This window comes from Nyctibius grandis, chromosome Z (assembly GCF_013368605.1).
Source record: "Nyctibius grandis isolate bNycGra1 chromosome Z, bNycGra1.pri, whole genome shotgun sequence".
Taxonomy (NCBI): domain Eukaryota; kingdom Metazoa; phylum Chordata; class Aves; order Nyctibiiformes; family Nyctibiidae; genus Nyctibius; species Nyctibius grandis.
The window spans coordinates 12786503-12807653 of record NC_090695.1 but is presented as its reverse complement, the minus strand read 5'-3'; the positions used below and the strand labels follow the sequence as shown (position 1 = coordinate 12807653).

Sequence of the window (21151 nt, the reverse complement as noted above, 5' to 3'; positions counted from 1 at the left end):
GAAGTAGAACATCCTGGAGAGCTTTAAGGCTGCTCACCTGGGTTCTTTCTTGTGGAGTAAGGGATATGTTACAGGTCCAAAGTGGTGTGAGCCAGGGAAATTCCCACCCATTACCCAAGGCAGACCAAAGCCATGGAAATCAGCCAGACTGTATTTTCAGAGAAACCAAATTATGAGGAAGTTATCTTCCTCTCCTGTTATGTTCTCTTGAAATTAAGGAATACGATGAAAACTATTTCTAGTGCCATAACTATACTGACCTGCTTGTCTTTAGTGTTTCTCTCATTCTCTTGTTTCTACGGCTTGTGCTATTGCAAACCTCTCAAACTAAGTTAAGCCCTGGAAAAGTAAACTATGCAGAGGAATCCTAAACTTGAAATGGGTCTAGTAAGATTTTCACTGTGTCTAATTTATGTGATCATATGAAAGATTGTTAATTTTTTTGTCTGGGTTGGGAGGGTGTTTAAAGAGATGCATGTACATGTTCCAATTTAAATTCAAAGTTATTGGATGTTTGGTTTTACTATGAGTACTGTTCTGCAATGCAAGGTGGCTCTGTTTGTACTGGTGGCTATGTATTCAACAGTTGACTTTGCTTATTGCTGTGACTTAGGTTTGTGGAAAGGCATACTTCACATTAAGCTGGTGATCATTGAGATTGATGCCCACATTTAGGAGCCTGTTTTGTCTTCCCAAAATCTCATTGATCCTTTATCTGAAAAAAAATCTGTTATGTGTTGTGACAGTAGCATGTCTGTACCTGAGCTAAAGTCTCACTACAAGCAGTGTAGCCAATACAATTGATTCACCTTACCCCTGAGTAAACATCTTGCAACTAATTGGGTTAATTGTTTTCAATGTCATTGGCTGATAGCCAAGATCTCAGTTGACTGCAGTGGGTTTACAGGTTTACACACCTTAATTCAGGTGCCTACCTGTAGGTGTCTTAATCTTTAAATACTGTCTTGTGTTCCTGATGGTATTGTAAGTACAGGGTCTTGTCTTTCCAAGTATGTTCTGGATACATCCCGATGAGATTGCTAATTATGTCTGCTTTTCCAAATTTGTTTTTAAACCATAGAAGTTGATAAAAAACCCTCAGCTTAGTTGGTAGAGAGGTGGTGAGGAAGGTGCTTTCTTTATATCTCTGACACTTTTGATTTACTTTTTATGATGAAATATATACAAATATCCTTTCAGGATGAACAGAGAAGTAAAAGACTCTGTGTATACACCACAAACTCAGCTGTAGCTGTTCAGGCTGCAGTTGGAAGCAAGTTTCTTTTACTGAAGTTAGTGTCAGAAACCATACACAAAACGCTTCTCTTTGCTGCTTTCCAGATGTCTGGTGTTTGAACTCTTCAGGGTTTTTCTAAAGCCTTCATTTTACGTAATGCGATTTTTTTTTCGTTTTTGGTAACATAATACTTTGTAAACAGTTCACATCTCCAGCATAGGCTTGGTATTTCATTTATTTCAAACTACAGTGCTGTTGATAGTGTTGTTGTAGTGCCTGTCACACAGTGTCTAATCCAAGATTGCACGAGAATTCTGCAGCCAAGCATCTCCCTTTGAAAACCGTCCTGCTGCAATACCACCATGTACAGAGCTTACTGCAGTTTCTGTTAGAGTAGCTCTGTATGCAGCTCTCTGTGCCCAGCCCACTCTGTGCTGCTTGTCCCACTCTGCCTCAACTCCTAGCCTTATTCCCAAAGGCGGGGCAATATTGGCTGTTCTCACCATGTTTGGTAGTCCTTTTCCATTTCCCAGCAGAATGCAGGGTCATCAGTTGGTGTCCGAATCCTGGTTTGCAGGTTTTTGGGTTTTTTTGTTGGGATGATGGACCATTAGGAAGAAAGGAGATGTTCCTAGTCCCCCTGTTTACCTTGTAGCTCTCTTCCCATGTCACTGGGAAGTCCTAGCCCTCTATAGGGTGATTGTGAACAAAGATTAATATGGAGAGCAGAAGAGCTTCCTGTCTTCCCCAAATCCCACCAACCCTTTGTCTGACAGGGAAAAAGAGTCATGTGCTGTGGCAGTAACATGTTATCTTTTTACTTCCGTCTTTAAGTTTACTTCTTGCCTTTACGTTACAAAGGGATTAAGGATAAAGCTCTTCAGTTACGAGATGTTAGGATTAGCGTTTCAAACACTAAATGGATTTCTTTGTCAATTGTAAATCTAAGATATTGGTTAAAATCTCCTTTAAAATAGGAATCTCTGTCCATGGGCTTTAGCATTTATTCTGCGGAACTTGGGTATGCGTGGTTTTGGTTCTAAGCATAAATCAAATTGATACTTCTTGAGGCAAAATCATGTGCATCTTTAATTAAGACCAAGAGAGTACCTATTATATTTAGAAAACTGCGATTTGAATGCATGTTTAGAATTTTTTTTTTTCAACTGTTAACTGCTAATAACCTGTTTTCTTTTGCAGAACCCTGTGATAATATGAGAGAGATTCTCCAAAATGTGGCCAAATTACAAGGTGTTTCAAATATGAGAAAACTAGGTCACTTGAATAATTTTACTAAGGTAAGAACTCAAATTGTGTCATAGAACAAGTGATCATACAGGCAAAATATTTTGTATGTTCTCTATCAGACATTGGCTGGGAGATTTGTAAAACAGCTTAATGTCATGGAGCAGTACTTGAAATCTACATACTGTGGGAGAAGAAAGGCGCAAATAAGGACAAGCAAATATTTGAATGCGGGATTATGCTGAAGTTTGTCTAGATGTTCTACTGGCTGAATTTTTGTAGTATTTTATAGAATCATAGAATAGTTTTGGTTGGAAAGGACTTTTAAGTTCATTGAGTCCAACCGTTAACCTAGCACTTCCAAGTCCACCACTAAACCATGTCCCTAAGCAGCACATCTACATGTCTTTTAAATACCTACAGGGATGGTGACTCAACCACTTCCCCCAGCAGTCTGTTCCAATGTTTGACAATCCTTTCGGTGAAGAAATTTTTCCTGATATCCAACCTAAACCTCCCCTGGCACAACTTGAGGCCGTTTCCTCTCATCTTTTAGTACTTAGAAGCCTGAAATATCTCACAATTCATGGGTTAAGTTGCCCAAATAGAGTTAAAGATTGATTTCCGCTCTGCAGAATTGAATCAAAAATGTGAAATGTCAGACTCTCTGGATATAAACTGACAAAGTATGGTGAGGGGGAGGACTGTATCAATGAGCATGATATGCAGTGGTTTGGGCACTAATAGAATAGCAACCATCAAGTTTCACTGCAGTTTTCGTAGTGAAAAAGATTTACAGGGGCGATATCTAGAAATGGCCTGTATTGCTTATTTTTTTAGGTGCTTTTTCCAAATACGTGCTTCCAAATCATGGGAATGTGACAGGTACCTGCCTGAAAGTATGATGGATGTGTTGGAGACTAACATTGTGAGCTGACAGGAGGCAAGAATTAAAAACTTATGGCAGGATGAGAGTGTAGGCTGAAGAAAGAGGGCATGAAAGGTCTTCAGGAGGCCAAGTACCATTTTTTGGGTAGGTGAAGAACCTGTGGAGAGGAGCAGAGAGTACTGATGGAAGCTGGGCAGGGAGATAGAAAAAGAGATTGTAGCGTACTGAGTGGTTGTGGTTGGAGCAGCATTCCATTTGTCAAGGCAAGGGAAAAGTGCATTGCAGTCAGTGAGCTAGCTGACATTGGAGCTTCACTGTGTTACCGGAATGGATGGACTGATACTCAGAAGGAGCTGGTAAGCGGTACGCTTTTCTGATAGAGCGCCACAGGTAGGGCAACATGCGTAAAGATGAAACACAAGTTTCTGTGACAGAGGGTGGATCCTGCAATCAGCAGTAGCCAAGAAACAAGGTAGTAGTGGAGAATTTTGTGGGTAAAGTAAGGTTTAAATTATTTTTTGTTGTAGATGAGCTGATAACAAATCATTGAGTAAGAAAACCAGGAGGTTGCTTGACAGTTTTGAGACAATCTCAAGTGAAAGAATGAATGCTCAAGGGCACGTTTGGGGAACTGATTGGTATGAGAAGGACAAACATGCATGATAATCTTTGAAGTAGACATGCTGCTTGGCTGTTAGAAGCACTCCTTGTAAGATTGAACAACACTTCAGTGGTAGTGGATGAGGTTCAGTTAGCAGGAGGGTGAGTACTAAGAACAAAATCACAATAGCAAATAAATTTATCTTCTAGTGCGTTAATAACAAATCTGTAAATGCTCCACTTTCTGAGTTGGTTTGGAGCATGTGTAGGTGTTTAGTAGTGACTGAGGAACTGAACTTACTTACACTGAAATCTTTTCTTTGGGTCATTGCCTTGTTGTGTCTGCCAGTCTGTCAGCCATCCACCATTGACAAAATGCTGCTGTTTTAACTGAGATTCCAAACTGTGTTGCAAGAAAGCCCTTTGTTCTGCTAGAAAAGGCCAATGCAGAGCTGCGTTTCCTTTTTGTACTAATCTGGAAACTTTTAAATGTGATTGCTTCCAAATTCTCTAGTCTTAAAAATAAAGAGCTGGGTTAGGTTTGTAGATGTCTAGTTCCTAGTGAAAAGTCAATGTTTGAAACTATGGATTGTAAAACAGTGTTGAATTTACTACTGAAAATCAGATGTTAAGCACCTATAAATGTGGTAAATTAGTAAATATGCATGCTGTGATTAAAGGATGAACCAAAAATTCTTTTTAAAAGATAGTGTTGAAAAATTGAATAATTCTATAATTGAATATTTGAGGAATTTGTTCTTTATACTTACTTGGTGTTAAAATTGGAAAATACTTGCAAAAACACAAGGAAGATTTTCATAAATTGGACTTAAGACTGGCAAGAAATGACGAATTTGTGAAAAGCAACTTGCTAAGATTAAGTATGACTTTTGAAGACACAGACTGTAGTTCATAACCTTTGATCGAATCAGAGTGACTCGGTATAAGGGAATCATCTTACTCTATTTAGTATTTAGCACTTGTGTTCATATGTTCATCTTCCTGGAATATCTGCTTGTACATTTGATTTTGAAAACTCTTCCTATTTTTTTTTGAACTGTAAATGCAGTTAAGAAAACAGAATAAAAATTGCAAATTGTATTGTATTGTCTGCCTTGTGGTTGGAACAACAGTTCTGTGTTTTTCATTCCAGTGGTTAAAAGTGAAAGCCTGGAGCTTGGAGGAGATGGTTTTATTTCCTTTTTGCACTCTGGTCTTCTACTGTGGATTGATAGAGTCTCAGTTCCCCCTTTGTGAGATAGGAGTGTAGGGAAGACGGACGTGCTAAGAGCTGAGGATGTTTGTATCCTGTCTTGAAATTATATTGAAGATGAACTTGATTTGTCTGTAAATTCTTGCATTTTAGGGTCCATTTTTGAAAGGCTACTAGTTATCTGGGATATTTGTCCCATGGAGAGGGAAAAGACCTTTGAAAAACTTTTTGTAGCATATTTCTGATAAAATAATACAGAAAATTATAAAATTTAACTCTCCTGCTAGAAATGTTATTACACTTAAAAGAAAATGTCAGCACCAATATAAGCAGTTGCTCCTCACTGTCCCAGATTTTTCCTTCAAAGACTGGGCAGCTCTCACATTTGGAAGAAATACCGTTCTACTTTTTTTGGTCAGGGGGAGCAAAACGTTTATATTCAAGTGGAAACAAGTAATGTAAGCTAACATGGATTTTCCTGGCAGAGATCATGGTAGACATTACATTTGGTATTAATGCCAAGATATTTGAGGTATGTTAGGTTCAGATTTCCTTCCTTGAAAGAGGACTAGATTAAGGTGGGGTTTATCCATCCTCCCCCCCTCACCCCCCTTTATTTCAGGAGAAGGAAAGTAATCACCCTTTAAAAAGTACTGAACTAGATTCCAGGAGTTTATACCAAATAAAAATTGATTAAAATAATGGTGGTCAGCAGTCAACAGGCTTTATTACTGTATCTGCAGGAATGATACCCTAAGGCAGATATTTTGTATGAAGCTTGCTTGTCTGAAAGATGTAACTACCTTTTCATTTGTCTTCCCTGCAAGAGGAGTGTTAACTAGTGACATTCAAGTCCTTACAACACCCATACTTACTGTGCAGAGTATGCTGTATACATGATATTTTACAAAAACTTGTATTTCATTCATCAAATTTTAGCTAGTACTTCTTATTAGTAAAAACCTTAATGTTTGTGTTCTTGGATCTTTGGCTGCAGAACATGGGCTGTTCTTGCTCGACAGCCGCTGTTGACAGGTATCAAAGTTTTCTGCTCCAAGAAATTAGCATTCCTGGTCTGGTGATACTCAGGCTATGGAAAGGTGTGTTTTGTTCTCAAGTGTGCCACTACTGCAATTCAGAAATTTTGCTCCTCAACTGCTGTTCGTCACCTAATAAGTGAAACTGCAGTTTTGTGGGCAAAAACATTTATGAAGTATTGTCTAGTCTGTTATTAGGCAAAAGTAATGTTACTCCTTTCAAACCACCTGTGTCACTATATAAGCTAACCTGAATTTTGACCTGAAAACTGTTTGAGGATTTGACCTTTAGTAAATGGTCAGTTACGCTTTCCGTCATCTCAGTAGTTCGCAAGCCCAGTATGTACCTTTGGCTTCAGTAAGATGAGTAGGATTGCCCATCTTTCAATTATATGGCCAGGTACATAACACAAGCGCTTGAAGTTTCCCAGGTTCTGCTGATTCATACCAAAACATCATGGTTACTTCTTTGGGGTTTTCCCCACCCCCATGAGAAGTAGTAAGTGATAAATTACTGAAAACATGAAGGAACTGTATAATTGCATTTACCTAGCGGAAAATGTCTTTTGGATTTGAAATATTCATTTAGAATCCTTTATTATAGGTTTATCCCACTGTTAGCTTCTGAGAGGTCCTTCATGCCTTTTTAAACCTGAAAGCGTATTTAAATAATGAACAGAAAAAAAGATTCACAGATGATGTTATAGGGATTTCTATTTTTAATTCAAAAACAAAGGTGCTTCTTTAAGGACAAAATGAAACTTAGTTCATGTTAGCTTAAACTTAGCGATTGAATAGTGTCAGTGATATGGAAAATTATATTTTCAATCTGCTCAAAACTAATTCTGTCATTATTTAATGAGGCTCCTCTATTCTGCTCTATATATCTGTTAGCTTTTGACCACACTGCTAAATTTCACTAGGATATGGATTGAGTTTTGGGCTACAGAGGCTTTCATGGATTCCGTCTCTGTCAGATCCATACTCCGTCATTTTGGAGTCTCATCCGTCCTTTGCAAAACCCAAGTATCTTATAATCTGAATGCAGTGTTGACTGACTGTAACATTTATCCAAGTAGCTAAACCACTATGGGCAAAACTTGAAATCTCATGATGAAGTCTGTAGCAGATAGAAACAGAACATCTGCTTAGGGGCATTCAGCTGTGGAACAAACCTGGAGAGCTAACGGGTCCAAATCCAGAGTCTGCAGTTTCAGTAGGGGTTTTTCGTAAGATTACAGTCTACTAAGTAGTCTCCTCATAAATATTACCAGTGATGGCTCAAACTATATTTCCAAAGTTACAGTATAATAATTACATTTTGGATGCATAGAATAATATCATACTTTTACCTAGTAATTGCTGTGACTGTTCTGTTAAATACAAATTTGAATGGTCTCAGTGTGCACTCAGCTTGTGTATGCTGTTGACCTCCTGTGGTTTTGTTGTTTTGAGCTACTGTTTCCAAGACATGTTGATGTGTTACTCATAGTGCTATGACTCATCCAAGTAGCATGAAAAACTCATAGCTGACAGTAAACATGAAAAAACCCTTCATTCTAAGTTAGTCACTGTCTGGCCAAGTGTAAGTACCGTTTTGTCCTAATATTAAATCATACCCTCGAAGATTCTGTGCTATTCCCATTCATTTACTATTATATGGAATCATAGAATCATTTAGGTTGCAAAAGACCTTTAAGATCATCACGCCCAACTGTAAACCTAACACTGGCAAGCCCACCACTAAACCATGTCCCTAAGTGCCACATTTACATGCCTTTCAAATACCTCCAGGGATGGTGACTCAACCACTTCGCTGGGCAGCCTATTCCAGTGCTTGACAATCCTTTCAGTGAAGACATTTTTCCTAATATCCAGTCTAAACCTCCCCTGGCACAACTTAGTGCAAATATAAGAAGTTTTGAATTTTAGAGTTGACTTATTGGCAGTTTTAAAAAGCAAAGTGTAGTCTGTGTGGTTTTGTGTATGTATATATAAAAAATATATATATAATTTATTGTGTATATATAAAAATATATACATTTCATATATGAGATATGCAAATACACTTATATTCTTCGTATATATATAATTCCAGGCATTTACATGATATGATAATCCATTGCCATTTTAGTGAAATATAGCAATGTGTAGCCAAAAGCAGATTTGGGTATTCTGGTACTACTTAGCTACAAGCTTATACTACAGTGACATGCATATCAATTGTTAAATGTTACAGTCAAACATATGGCAGTTACTTGGCTTTGTCAGGAATTCAGCCACCTACAAAAATCACTGCATTTGTGCCAGAATCATTGACCTGCTTAATGTTGTTTAAAGGTGAAATGAGAAGAAAGTGGCAAAGTTTTCCCTTTAATGGAGTTGAAACCAGACATTTATAACTGAGAAAATACCCAAAGCATTGAGAACGGCTGAACAGTATCTTCTTTATGGCAGCATCCATGACTTTTTTTTTTCCCCACTTTTAAACATGTATCAATTCAGCCTTACTTTTGCCAGATTTTTTTTCCCTACACTAAATGAACCAAATGGCTCAGCCTTCCTGGGTGTATTTTCTAGCTGCTTTGTAAATTTTTCTACTACACTTTTTCCAGTTTGTCTGCTCTTAAAATGTGAGGCCCAAAATTTTGTTCTTCCGGCAGTTTTGAGAGCAGCCTGGGAAGTGGAAAAGAAGGTCTTAATCTCAAACATAACAAGTCCTATTAGTATTTCCAAAGGTAAAATCTCCTTTTTTTTTTTTTTTTTTTTTTGATCTTGCTTTCCTTTTGAAATTTTTTTTTGATTTAACATTCTGAATCTCTCCTGGATAACTTGTATCTCTGCCAGGCTCCTTTCAGTTTTTATGGGTCTGTTAAATTGTGGTACTCTGAAGGATATGATACACTGTTCCTTTTATTTACTTGAATTTTCTTATTGAATATGGGCACTCCTTTCAAATCACTGGAACATTTTGAATTCTGATCTTGCTGTCCATCTTTTAAATTCTTTTCTACCTGGAAATCCTGTAAGCACACTACCATGTGTAAATTGCAAAGAAAGCCAATACATAAGTAGTGGTGACCCATTGGAATGAGAGTAAGCTAATAGCTAAAGTCGATAATCTTGTACTTACTTTTTTTTAGCCAATTTTATCTGTACATTCTCTGTGAGAAATACTTCACATGTACGCCCAGACACCGTGAAACACTTTGATAATAATTACCATAATGTTCAGAAATTTGTACCCACACAGCGGTTAAATTTGATGAAAGTTATGTATCATGAGGTTGCATGATTATGTTTGAGTTTCAAGGTAGGGTCGTTTCCTTCTACATCAGTGCGGGTGTGCACAGTGGGAGCACATATATAGAGGAAAACAGTTGGTACTGATGAGCTAATAACCACACTGTATGTATTTGGTAAGAGTGATTACTGACAACTAGACTAGAGCTGGCCCGGTGAACTGAATGCTCTTTAGCAATTGCAGCAAGTTAGGTGGATTCCTGGAACACATCATCTGCTTTAGTTTCATCTTGGGAACACTCAAGTACAAACCAATGGTAAGTGTGATCATAGGAGACTCGCTTCAGAAATGCACTAGTGCATACAATAGCAGCTTTCCCAAAAAATGTTTTTTCCTACATCAGAATTATAATTCTGTGGGGTTTTTTTTAAGTAGGGGAAGAGACTGTTGAGGATAATCTGGTATTTATATGCTTACAAATACCTCAGGGGCTGGAGTTGAGAGGATGGGGCCAGACTTTTCTCAGTGGTGCCCAGCGACAGGACAAGGGGCAACAGCCACAAACTGATACATGGGAAGTTCCATCTGAATATGAGGAGAAACTTCTTTACTTTGAGGGTGACAGAGCACTGGAACAGGCTGCCCAGGGAGGTTGTGGAGTCTCCTTCTCTGGAGATATTCAAAACCCACGTGGACACGACCCTGTGCAACGTGGTCTAGGGGAACCTGCTTTGGCAGGGGGTTGGACTAGATGACCTCCAGAGGTCCCTTCCAACCCCAACTATTCTGTGATTTCTCATTTATGTCTCGGGTAGAATGATGGGGAGAGGTTTAGATGTATAAATGATGAGCCTAAACAACTACTGATATACTTGTCTGAAATGGAACAATGAACTGTTTTTACTCACTGTCTTCTCACACTGTTTTGCTTACACTCTGCCAGCCAATTTTTACAGTTCATAAGATGTCAATAGAAATGCTAAAGCAGCAGTGGTGGCCTTAGGCACTCCAACAACATGGCATAAAAATAGATTGATGCTAGGAAGTGACATACTGTCATAACCAGTTAATGCACCAATTGTCTAGTTTTATTATCACTTAATTTTGACAGGTGGGGAAAAAAGTTATTATACAACTTTCCTTGTGTTTTATAACCATCTTTGGTTGTGGCCTCTGTTAGGAAAAGTGCAAAGTCCAAAATATTTCAATTAACTTAGATTATTTGAGCCTAAATGTGGAGCTTGTCCAGGCCAATTTAATAATCTGTCTCATTAACAACAGCATTATCACTATGCATTTTTCTCACAATATGAAAAATAATTTCTTAAAATGTAATGTAGTCCTTAGAAGAATTTGTACTTGAGAGCACGAGCCTAAGTATTGCTTGAAGGTAAACCATCATGCTAATAAAATGGGTTTACTTAAAAGCAGAGTTTCTGTGCAATATGTGGTTTTTCAGGTGGAGGTGAACAGTAGAACAGGAGCATGGAACATGTTAAATATTTCAGCTTCGGAAGCTTTAATTTAACTGGTCATTTAGTTTATTATAATTTTCTTATTGTTAGCAATAACTACATATGAAGAACGTGGCACGGGGTTTGATATATTTTAATACTTTCAGAGCAGGGTTATTCACTAGTTAGCACAAACACTTCCTGAATTCCTCACTGAGGAGAAACTGTTAATACCGTGCTGGCTCAGAACTGAACACATGCTTGTTTTGGAAAAGAGGACAAAGTGCAAAGCTATTGCAATCAGTATTAGTCACTTGAGTTTTTGGAAGTGCTTGGAAAAGTGCTTTGGGATTTGAATGTAATAATAAAGTATTTTATAATTTTAGCTGGGGATAGTAAATGAGATTACTAGGAATTTCTTTGCCACTCTTTCAAGGGAGAACAGCATCAGCTCTTCTTACAGAAAATACTGTTTTCCTTTCCTCAAGAGGCTAAAACATTGACATGCACTAGATTGCTCCTTTTGAGATTGCTTTTGCACATAAAAACTCCACTTGTAAATCTTCAGTCTTGTGCTCAAAATGGATAGATGTGGTTGAAATATTCAGAATTTCCGACAGCTTATGGGTGTTTCTGTGTGTGTGCGCAAATTCAACCTTTGCACTGATTTTTCAGAGGTACAAGTTCTATGGAATCAAGGGCAGGCCAGACCAAATGTCAGTACGGGACACTTAACACCATTGGCAACACCTTTTCTACACCTCTGCTGCTGTGGCAAAACGTGACAGTGGACCATGAGTGTCTATCTTTGCTTCAAAGCTGTAGCCCTGTTTTTGAATGCAGGTGTGCTTTGACTTCAGTCGTTTTCATCTCTGCTTAGGTTACCAATTGCCCAACTAGTGACTCTTCCAAAAGAGCTTAAAGGCAGCAAGAGGAGCAATCTGGAGTTGGAAAATTGACCAGTAAGCAGCTTACACAATTGTGCAAGCTTTTCTCTCGTATGAGGCCACAGGATTGTGCATGGCTGGCATATGTAGGAACAGAATAGACAGCAGAAATTTTTGGGGAAGTCTGAAGTTGGTATGCTTCCCCTTGCCATGAATGAAATTCCTCAGGTTTCTTTGAAAGCATTGCCAGAAATCTTTAGTTTTACATAGTCATTTTTACAGAGTTATAAATAATAGATGTTTTCTTTTATTTTCAGCTTCTTTGTAACACTGGCCATGCTGAAGAAAAGCTAGGTTTTACATTTGACAGCATCATAATATGGTAAGTAGTGAGGAGCACTAGAGCAATAATAGGGTACTTTAATTATTCTAAGTGCAATTAAATTTATTTTATTTGTAATTTTTAGCTAGTATTTTGTATTTCTAATGTGTTTGAAATTTTCATAATGCAAACATAACACCTTACAAATATTTTAATGAGTAGAATCAGAAATACATTATTCACTTTTGGGCAAAGAGGAGGGGGAAAACCTCCAAGTTAAAACTATGCATACGTTTGTTATATTCCTCATAGATATAAAAATACCTCTAAATATCTCTGTACTTGAAGAAAGCACTTTTAGTAAAAATGTGCCTCTACAGAATTTAGAGCATACTCTTGATGTAGAATCAGGATTTAAAGATAAATATTTTATGTTAATTTGGTGTGCATGTATGTCAATGCTTTCAATGTATACAGCATTGCTTCCCCTGCTACTACAATGCTCAGTGTATGTACTTTAAAGTGGAATTTTCCTATATTTTGTTACCATTTCTGACAGTCAAAAGTAAGTACATGCTTATTTCCAGAACTTCTGTGTCTTTACACAGATGCTGGTGAACTTGTCCTGAGGCTCAACATTGGTGGCAGAAACAACTAAGATCTAGTATTTAATATGATTTTGTGTTCTTTCAATTTAGTTATCTGACTTAGGAAAGCAAGTTTAGAAAAGCTAGTCACTCTAAGTAAAATATTGGGAAAACTTGTGTAATTTCTTGTGGAAATATTGTAAGCTGTTTTCTTAAATAGAACTGATTTTCCTTTCTAGAATTAAAAAATTTAAAAAGTGTATTTTTGTGAACGCATGTCTTACTGTAAGCTTTAATAAGTTATCGTCTTCTGATCTTATTTACGTGATCTATTATAGTGCTTTATGATGGGACTAAACATCACTTAAGAGTGTAACTTCAAAATTCAGAGTTCTTTACCAAATATTTTTGAATACAAGTCTTAAAAGGTTATGCAAATACTAGTGTTTGTTTTTATAGGAAGAAGTTTGCAGAAAGATCTGCTAATCTGAACGCAATTACAGATATTGATAAGGAAGAGATAAAAATGTTCTCAGCAGATACATGAAGAAAATAGCCCCCTACTTAGAAAAATGAGAAAAATGGCTTGTCAAAAAAATAAAAAGACATATAGCAGGAAAATTATCTTGGTTAGTGTTGTTACTTTGGTCAGTCCAGCGGTTCCTCTGTGTATGTACCTGAGAAGCAAATTTTTTATGCATACATGTAGATTATTCTGCTATAGTGATAATTTTCAAACTCAAGGATACCATGCAAATACTCACATTTTAACAATCATAATTGTGCTGATTGGTGATTCTTCAGCAGTGTTTATAGGATGGATTGTTTTCATGAAATATAGACTTTTCAGGCAGATTTAAAAATTTTGCTCTACAGAGTTACAGCCATTCTGCAGTAGTATTCTGTTTGCAGATTATTTTGCTATACAGCATACAGCCATTCGGAGTAACTTGCGAAAACTGAACTTTTTAATTAATTTTGGAAATGAACTTCAGGTAGGCGAAGTATATATATTCCTTTGGAAACAACATGCAAGTTCTGTAATTTGCTCTGCTGATGTTCCCAATGTTATCTTAGATTTCCATACAGAAACCTTTTTGTTCTACAGAACCAACTTGTTTTTCTTTGAAAACATGAAAAGTTGTTTGTATGCAAGAAGTACTGTGTGAGTTTTCTGCGTTTGTGAAGTATGAATGGCTAACCTTAAAGCATTAAACTGTAAGGGAATCAATGATTTCAAGAATATAATTATAGATTTCATATAAAGTTCTAGGGTTTTGGGGTCAGTAATCTTGATAGAATATTTACCCAATCCAAAGACAGTTGCATTCCGCAATAATTGCAATTATTCTCAAGTTAGAGATCTGTTTTTTAGAACTTGTTCTTTTTTTAGAATTTTGTTAGTCCAGGTACCTGATTATAGTTTCTTCCTGCCAACAGATGGAGATAGTAGTGACACATTTTGTTGTCATTCCCAGTGTAGATGGGTCTTCCCGGTTCCCAGAGCACCATACCATTGACAGATGAGAGGAAGCCTTGAGCCATGAAGAAAATGGAGTGTTGGTAGGCCTCAGAAACCTTTGAGGTCTTTTAGTAATGTGCCAAGAGGCTTTGGCCATAAAAGCAAAATTCAGAATATTCATGATTACCTAGCTAGATCAAACAGAGATTTGTTAAAACCATTGTTATCTTTCTGTAGTGAGTGGGTCAGAATGATCCTGTAATAGATAGTGAATATCCTTTCTTATTGCATCCTTTATTAGTTCTTACAGACTTTTTATAATGTTTTATCAGCCTTAATGCTGTCTTAGGAAGTTATTTTCATTTCTGCAGTGACACTTAAAATAATGGGGCAAGTAGTATTGTGCTCACTTTTTCTCTTACACAATCATGATGTCTTTTTGGCACTTTCAGCCACAGATGCACATGGAGTGTGCATATAAAAATCATTTTCTTGATCTTATAGCTATTTTAGAATCATGTAGTATGAGTTTATAACAGTTTTTGTCTTGATGTGGGTTAAGTCACATCTAACAATCTTGAATTTTCTTCACCATCTTTTTAACTATTCATACAGATAATTTTTAAGTTCCCTTGAAGTTACTCATAACCCCATCTTGTTCTCATTAACATAAACGGCACTGCCCCCTCCTCCAAATCAAGAATTGTATATTAAATAATGCCTGCAAACCTCAATAAAATCAGGACAAAAAATTGTCAGGATAAAAGTCTTCCATTCACCTCCACTCTTTGAATTCATTGTTTTGGATTTTGATTTGTGAAGCTACTTTTCACCACTCTGTAATCTCTTTATATCCCTTAATACAGTCTTCAGGAACACCTTACACCTTTTTATACACATTCTACTAATCTCTTGAAAGGAGTTATTACAATATAGTTTGTGTAAACTCTTCTGAGTGCTTCACATGGCTAATCAGTTTTATTTTAGGATGATTTTATTTTAAGATCATAAACAGTCCTCTTAGACGCCCTTTAGAATCCTTCTTTGTGTAGACCTGTTTATCACCTTTTCTCCGTCTTGACCGCTACCACTTATAATATGGTGCTAGTGAATGTATGCAGATAGTTCATATTAATATTCTTTCCAAACACTTAGATGTGAAGCTTGGTGGGCCACTGACAATACTTACTGATAGATTTCCTCTAGTTCTTCCACCATTTTCACTTCTTAGTCTAACTCGTATTTTGTGTAATAAAAAAGGCTTTAGGATAGGAATCTTCATGCAGATCTCTAAAGCAATGACTTAGTATGAAGAAACTGCTTGTTTCAGTCTCTTACTTCCTTCATTCCTTTTCCTTTTCCTTTTGTGTGACCCAGTGGGTCCGATTTAATTTTTCAAGTTTGCTCCTTGAAAGAAGTCAGAACGCTCGGACACATACAGGCGTATGCACATAGGTTTTCCTACATATTTTTTTCCTGCCTGCTGTAGCATATCTTCATTGTCTTTATAAGGTCAGGTTTCTCTAAGGCTTCTGCAGTTTAGTCATTGACTGGTGGGGTTTTTTTGTTTAGTTTTTGTTTTTAGTGAAGAGATTTTTTTCAGCCTTGTACACTTCTATATGTTATTGTTTTCATTGGACCTGTATGGATTTTTATGGCCTTTATTTTAGGTCTGTATCTTTCTGGCTAGCTATATATTTTCATTGGATTCTCACTATTTAAAGATAGTGACACATTCCTTTTTGGTACCCTCTGCTTTTGGATGTTGAATGTCATGATAGTGTTGTCCTTTGTAGTGGTTTCACTGTTGCCAAATTTAAAATAACTACTGTCTACAAATTAGGAATATCCTCCTCTTATGAGTTGTAGAACAAGCTTTCAAAGCATTAATTGCTTTTGAGAAACTATTTATATAAAGACTGTTTTGGTCTGCCATTCAAGAAACGTTTTCCTCTCAAAGGTGAAAGTAATGTACTTATAAATGTCATGGATAGCAACAGCACCGTTTGCATGAGTAATAGGTAACTTCTGCCCTAAAAGGACACTCTGCTGAAGTGTCTTAAACTGGCATAATCAAACCAACTGCAAATTGTGAGGTAAAAGTCCAAATAGAAAAATACCATTGAGCAGAACTGAGTCTTACATGCTCACTCCTCAGACTTCCATCTGAGGGAAGCTGCAAAACTAGAAACAAAGCATGATTCATGATCTAAAGAATACCTATTATCTACTCAGGACAATTGAAGTATTACATCTCTGCTTTTCTTGAACGAGTTTGGAAATAAATCTCTCGTCTATTTCAGCTTTTTTTTAGAGGAAGAATTCTTCTTAACCGCACAATATTGAGAATCTGTTTCTTATTTGCTTCTAGCTCAGCTTAAAGTAAATAAAGGCAACTAGTGGCACTTTTTTTTGTGTGAAGAATCATATTTGATAAGTCAACAGAACTGGTCTTCCTGAAGCAATTCCCTAGTTGACACTGAAAGTAATAATCAGTTTCTTTTTATTTGCATATAGTACTGCGGCCTTTCTACTTTGTCTAGATATCACCTGGAAGTAGATTTCTGTTATAGTGACTTTTACACAGGCAGATTAATCTCCAGAAAGATTCAGAGGATTTTTGTCCTTGGAGTAGCTGATTACCATGCATGATGATCCTAGAATAAGAAAATAAAAAAATAATCCATTTGTAGACATTCAGTCTCACAGGCTGAAGTATTTACATTCTTAGATGTCCACTGAAAGAATCCTACTAACGTATGTCACTGGGAGGTTTAGAGTTTTTCCCCCCGTGCTGTGTAGTCAAGGAAAAGGGGCACATCTTTTTGAGGGCCTTCAAAAGAACAGTGTGTCACTTAATACTTCCAAATTCCATCTCTAGAGGTCTTCAGTATCTCATTTCTTTTTACCTAGATAGTGAGTTTAGGAAATTACATTATGAGGACAGTTATGTTTAGGAAAGCTCACCTCAGTGTGCATTTGAAAATGCTTTCAAAATCTGTCTAAAGAGAAATATGTTCTGGTTATATGTTGAAATGAAATCTGTAGAAATCTGTGCTGTGTGAGGCTGTTTAAGTTGTGACTTGGTCATGTTTCATGTAAACATCTTCAGTGAGTGGTACATATAATTACTTAAGGTGCAGATTTGTCTGTGTTAGTTGTCAAGACGTTGTTTTGAGGACTTGTGCTTACAAGTTTGCAGTCTAGCAGAGGAGGAGGTGCTCTCTACCTTTTAATTTTCTTGGACTAATATTGTACTCAGTTGTTTTGTCAAATAATAAGTAGTATACAGGTCTTGGTCATGTGTCATTTCATGGATGTACAAGCTGTTCTTTGGGGGAAAAATAATTGGTTTGTGGCTTTTTCAGATTAATATATTGTCTACATGTGCTGGCAGGGTGAAGGTTTGCCTTCTGGGCTGTACAGGTGAATATCTCAAAGACAGAAAATTAATGCAGAACATTTCTTTTTAAAAATCAGGCTTTTTATTTTAAATTAGTAGGTAGTAACATGTCAGATAGTGAAGTCTACGTGCTGCTAAATAACTGTTTGTCCCCCTTGTGTTCTTCATTGTAGTCTGAGGTTAGCTTTACTAAATGAAGCAAAAGAGGTGCGAGCTGCAGGATTGCGAGCCCTCCGCTATCTCATTCGAGACTCCAGTATTCTGCAGAAGGTGCTAAAGTTGAAGGTGGATTACTTGATAGCCAGGTAATTTTTCTCTTCCTTCTTGTTATAAATTGTATCATTGCAAATCACTTGCTTTTTCATGGTTTAGACAGGTGAGAAAAGGTGTTTTCATATCCTCTTACATTCTTGATACGTAGTTTTAGAAAAGACATTTTTCTTCAATATGAATAACATCCTTTAAAAATAGAAGGATAATACATCGCACCAGCTAATCCAAATAAAATGCTATCCTTATATATGATATACTATTGAGTAATCTAAAACATGTCTATGTTTTTCGATCATAAATGCCATTAATTGAAAATTAATGTGTAGTGTTATTAGAAGGTTGAAACATCAGTAATTTTCATGTCTTAAGTTGTTTTATGTGAGTTGTTCTGATTCTTTGTATTATCACAGTGCTTTGGAGCTTCTAGTACAAAGGGCTAAAAAGTAGTTCATGGCCATGAATTTGTAATCTTACGTACAACCCACGACACAATTGAAGAATACCAAAGGGCAAGCTAGCACTGAGATAATACGATCAGCATGATGAGTAGATCTAAACATTAGCATTTCTAGGGCTTCCTGTATTAAAGTCTTGTTGGATTTAATATACTGATACAAATGTGTGTGTTTCTATTTATAAATATACACAGAGTCACTTTTAGTGTGCTGTCTAATTTTATTGGAGCAAAAGGACTTTTATGATCTGAGAACACACACAAAACACGTTGATGTGAAACATTACAAATACTTTGTTTAGTCTCATTTGAAATGAGAAATGCAGCTAGCTCAGAAAATATTTGTTGAAGCCATTATGCATTGCCATCGTATATTTGAGAATGTTCGAGTGATTTAATTATAATGAAGATAACTGAAAAAAATGTAAACTGAAGCCACACTTGACTAAACATAATGAGTATGCTTGCTGAAAGGCAGAATTTTTAAACAATCAATCATAATATTCTTTTTCTTCTGTTTATTCAGTTGTATAAATATTAACACAAGATGTTAAGGTGAAAGTGTTGTTATAAACAAAATGTGTTTTTTAACTTATTTTAGGTGCATTGACATACAGCAGAGTAATGAAGTAGAAAGAACACAAGCACTTCGATTAGTCAGAAAGGTAAAATCTAACTATATATGGTCTTATCAGCTATACTAGTCAGCTGTGCTGACTCTTGGTTTTCTCTGTCAGCAGTTTTTTTTCACACAGTCTGTAATATCTTACTTTATCTGAGAAGAAATTATAGCTGATAATTCAAAAGAGAGAAGGAGGGGCAGTGCTGAGACTTGTTTTTGTTTTAATCTCTTACCACTGAGAACCCTGAGTGGGCTAGAAAAATCCTGCTAATTTTCCTTTGATAGAGGTCGTACTGGACAAGATTTGAGAAGAAAATATCAAATTATGAATGAAAGGGTATAAGAACCATATTATGAAGTTTCATCTAATGATTTAACGTTATTGTATAGTGTGTTTAAGCATCTGTGAACGAAGGATGGGAGATTTTCTGCCATTTGACAAATGAGGCAAATTCACATCGCTGGAATAATCAGTTGAAGGAATGCTTCTAGCCTTATTGCTTTATCCATAGAGGTTGATACTCTCCATAGTTCTTTTCTCAGATACATAATAAGACATTAGTCTGTGGTGGTTACTGTACTGTGTACCCATGGATATGAGATGTTTGAAGCTGTGGTAGCTGCGTTTTCAAGTTCATCTTAGAGAAATTGGTATATACAGCTACTGAAGGTTTTTTTGTTTTTTTTCAGGCAACATGGTATTCTGCCTTTGTACTGTACTTTACTTTTCTTTGTCATGTTTATATTCTTCTACCTGAGCATCTTAGGAAAAACTACCAAAGACTCGAGTGAAGTTTGAAGTAGTTGGAAGAATTGTTCCCCATGGGCACTGTGTGTGTTTTATCTGTTTTGTGTGTGTATGTCTTTATATATATATAAAAAAATTCATATATAGGCTGAAAATATGGAACTTTATAAGAAAAGAAATTGTATATCAGTGAGTTCATTTGGTTTCTGTTGTACAGAAGAGTCAATACGCTTGATCAACAATTGTGCCAAAAAGAGTTTTAAAGCTTAAACACCACCACCACCCTAAAACCTAAACAAACAAAAACCACAACCATAAAGGAATGGATCCTTGAGGAAGTTGCAATATATAAAATTTCTTTGCTAATCTGCTTTAAAAACAAAGCTTCAATGTAGAGCTAGAGTATCTTAAATCAGAATGGAAACACATTTAAAATTAATTGGTTTTATTTGGGACAGAAATTTGTCCTCATTATTTCTGGGCTTTTTTGAGCATTTCCGAGTTGGGCAAAGACTTGTCTTGCTTGCAAGAAACAAAAGGAAGCAAGAGAAATAAATCTATTAGTTTGATTTGAAAAACTGATCCTGAAAGACAAGCATTAAAAAATTATACAGCTGACCACAAGTGCTTTTTTTTTTCTCCATCATTGTACAAGGATGCTGTGCATGGGATGTACGTACATGGAATGTGCATGCTGTACAGAGATGCTGATGATTCTTCAATGCTGAGAACTATGTTGACGGAAGATGTTTCCTAACATCTTTTGCTACCTAGAATATCCTTGTTTCTTAAAAGATAATGTTAAACAAAAAGCCACCCAGCTTGGCTACCAGTAACGTTAACACCTTTTTCATGTCCTGTTTGGGCTACAGCAGTTAAGCATGCATTGACATAGAGCAGTCAGAACTTGAGAAACATTCTCTCACAAGAAATACTGTGACACACGCTGTGAATGGCACATTCTGTATTTTCACACTGTCTTTCTGTTACCCTCTTGCCCTTTTCCCATCTTTCTTCATCTCCCTGAATATCTCAGTCTCACTCTTTTGATACCAGGATTCCTAAAAGATTATACAAAGATCTAGAAGAGGAGAATGAATGGCAAATAAAACAGAGTTAATTAATTTGTGAAGGAGATAATTTACTGTGAGACATGGAAGAGCTGCACTGGGTTCCACCAGCATCACAGAACTATTGTTTTCAAAGTCTAGATGCAAGTCTCTGACCTCATCTTTGATAGCAAAAATGCCTATATAAGAATAGCATAGATATTAAACTTTAAAATTAAAACATTCTCTTACTTTATCCTCTTCCATTTCATAGAGTAGAAGAACAAAATATAAAATATTAATCCTGTTCTATGAATTTATAAAAGGCACTTAATGATAAACTTGTTTAAAAAATGTGCAGGTTAAAGTATTATAGGAAGAGAAAAGAAAAATAACTTTAAACTTTTTAAACTTGGTTTCTGATT

At 36.3% G+C, this 21151-nt stretch overlaps 1 protein-coding gene across 3 annotated transcripts in view; it reads left to right on the top strand.

Moving 5' to 3' along the window:
- Positions 1 to 21151, top strand: part of RICTOR (RPTOR independent companion of MTOR complex 2) — a 90736-nt gene that overhangs the window by 15880 nt on the left and 53705 nt on the right. For 2 of the 3 annotated variants that reach the window (XM_068422645.1, XM_068422646.1), the window contains 4 exons: positions 2438 to 2535; positions 12124 to 12188; positions 17754 to 17885; positions 18909 to 18972. In XM_068422645.1, coding sequence (XP_068278746.1) covers positions 2438 to 2535; positions 12124 to 12188; positions 17754 to 17885; positions 18909 to 18972 — 359 coding nt within the window. Of the gene's footprint in view, positions 1 to 2437; positions 2536 to 12123; positions 12189 to 14267; positions 14279 to 17753; positions 17886 to 18908; positions 18973 to 21151 lie in introns of those variants that run through there. The other variant, XM_068422647.1, reaches the window with a different exon arrangement.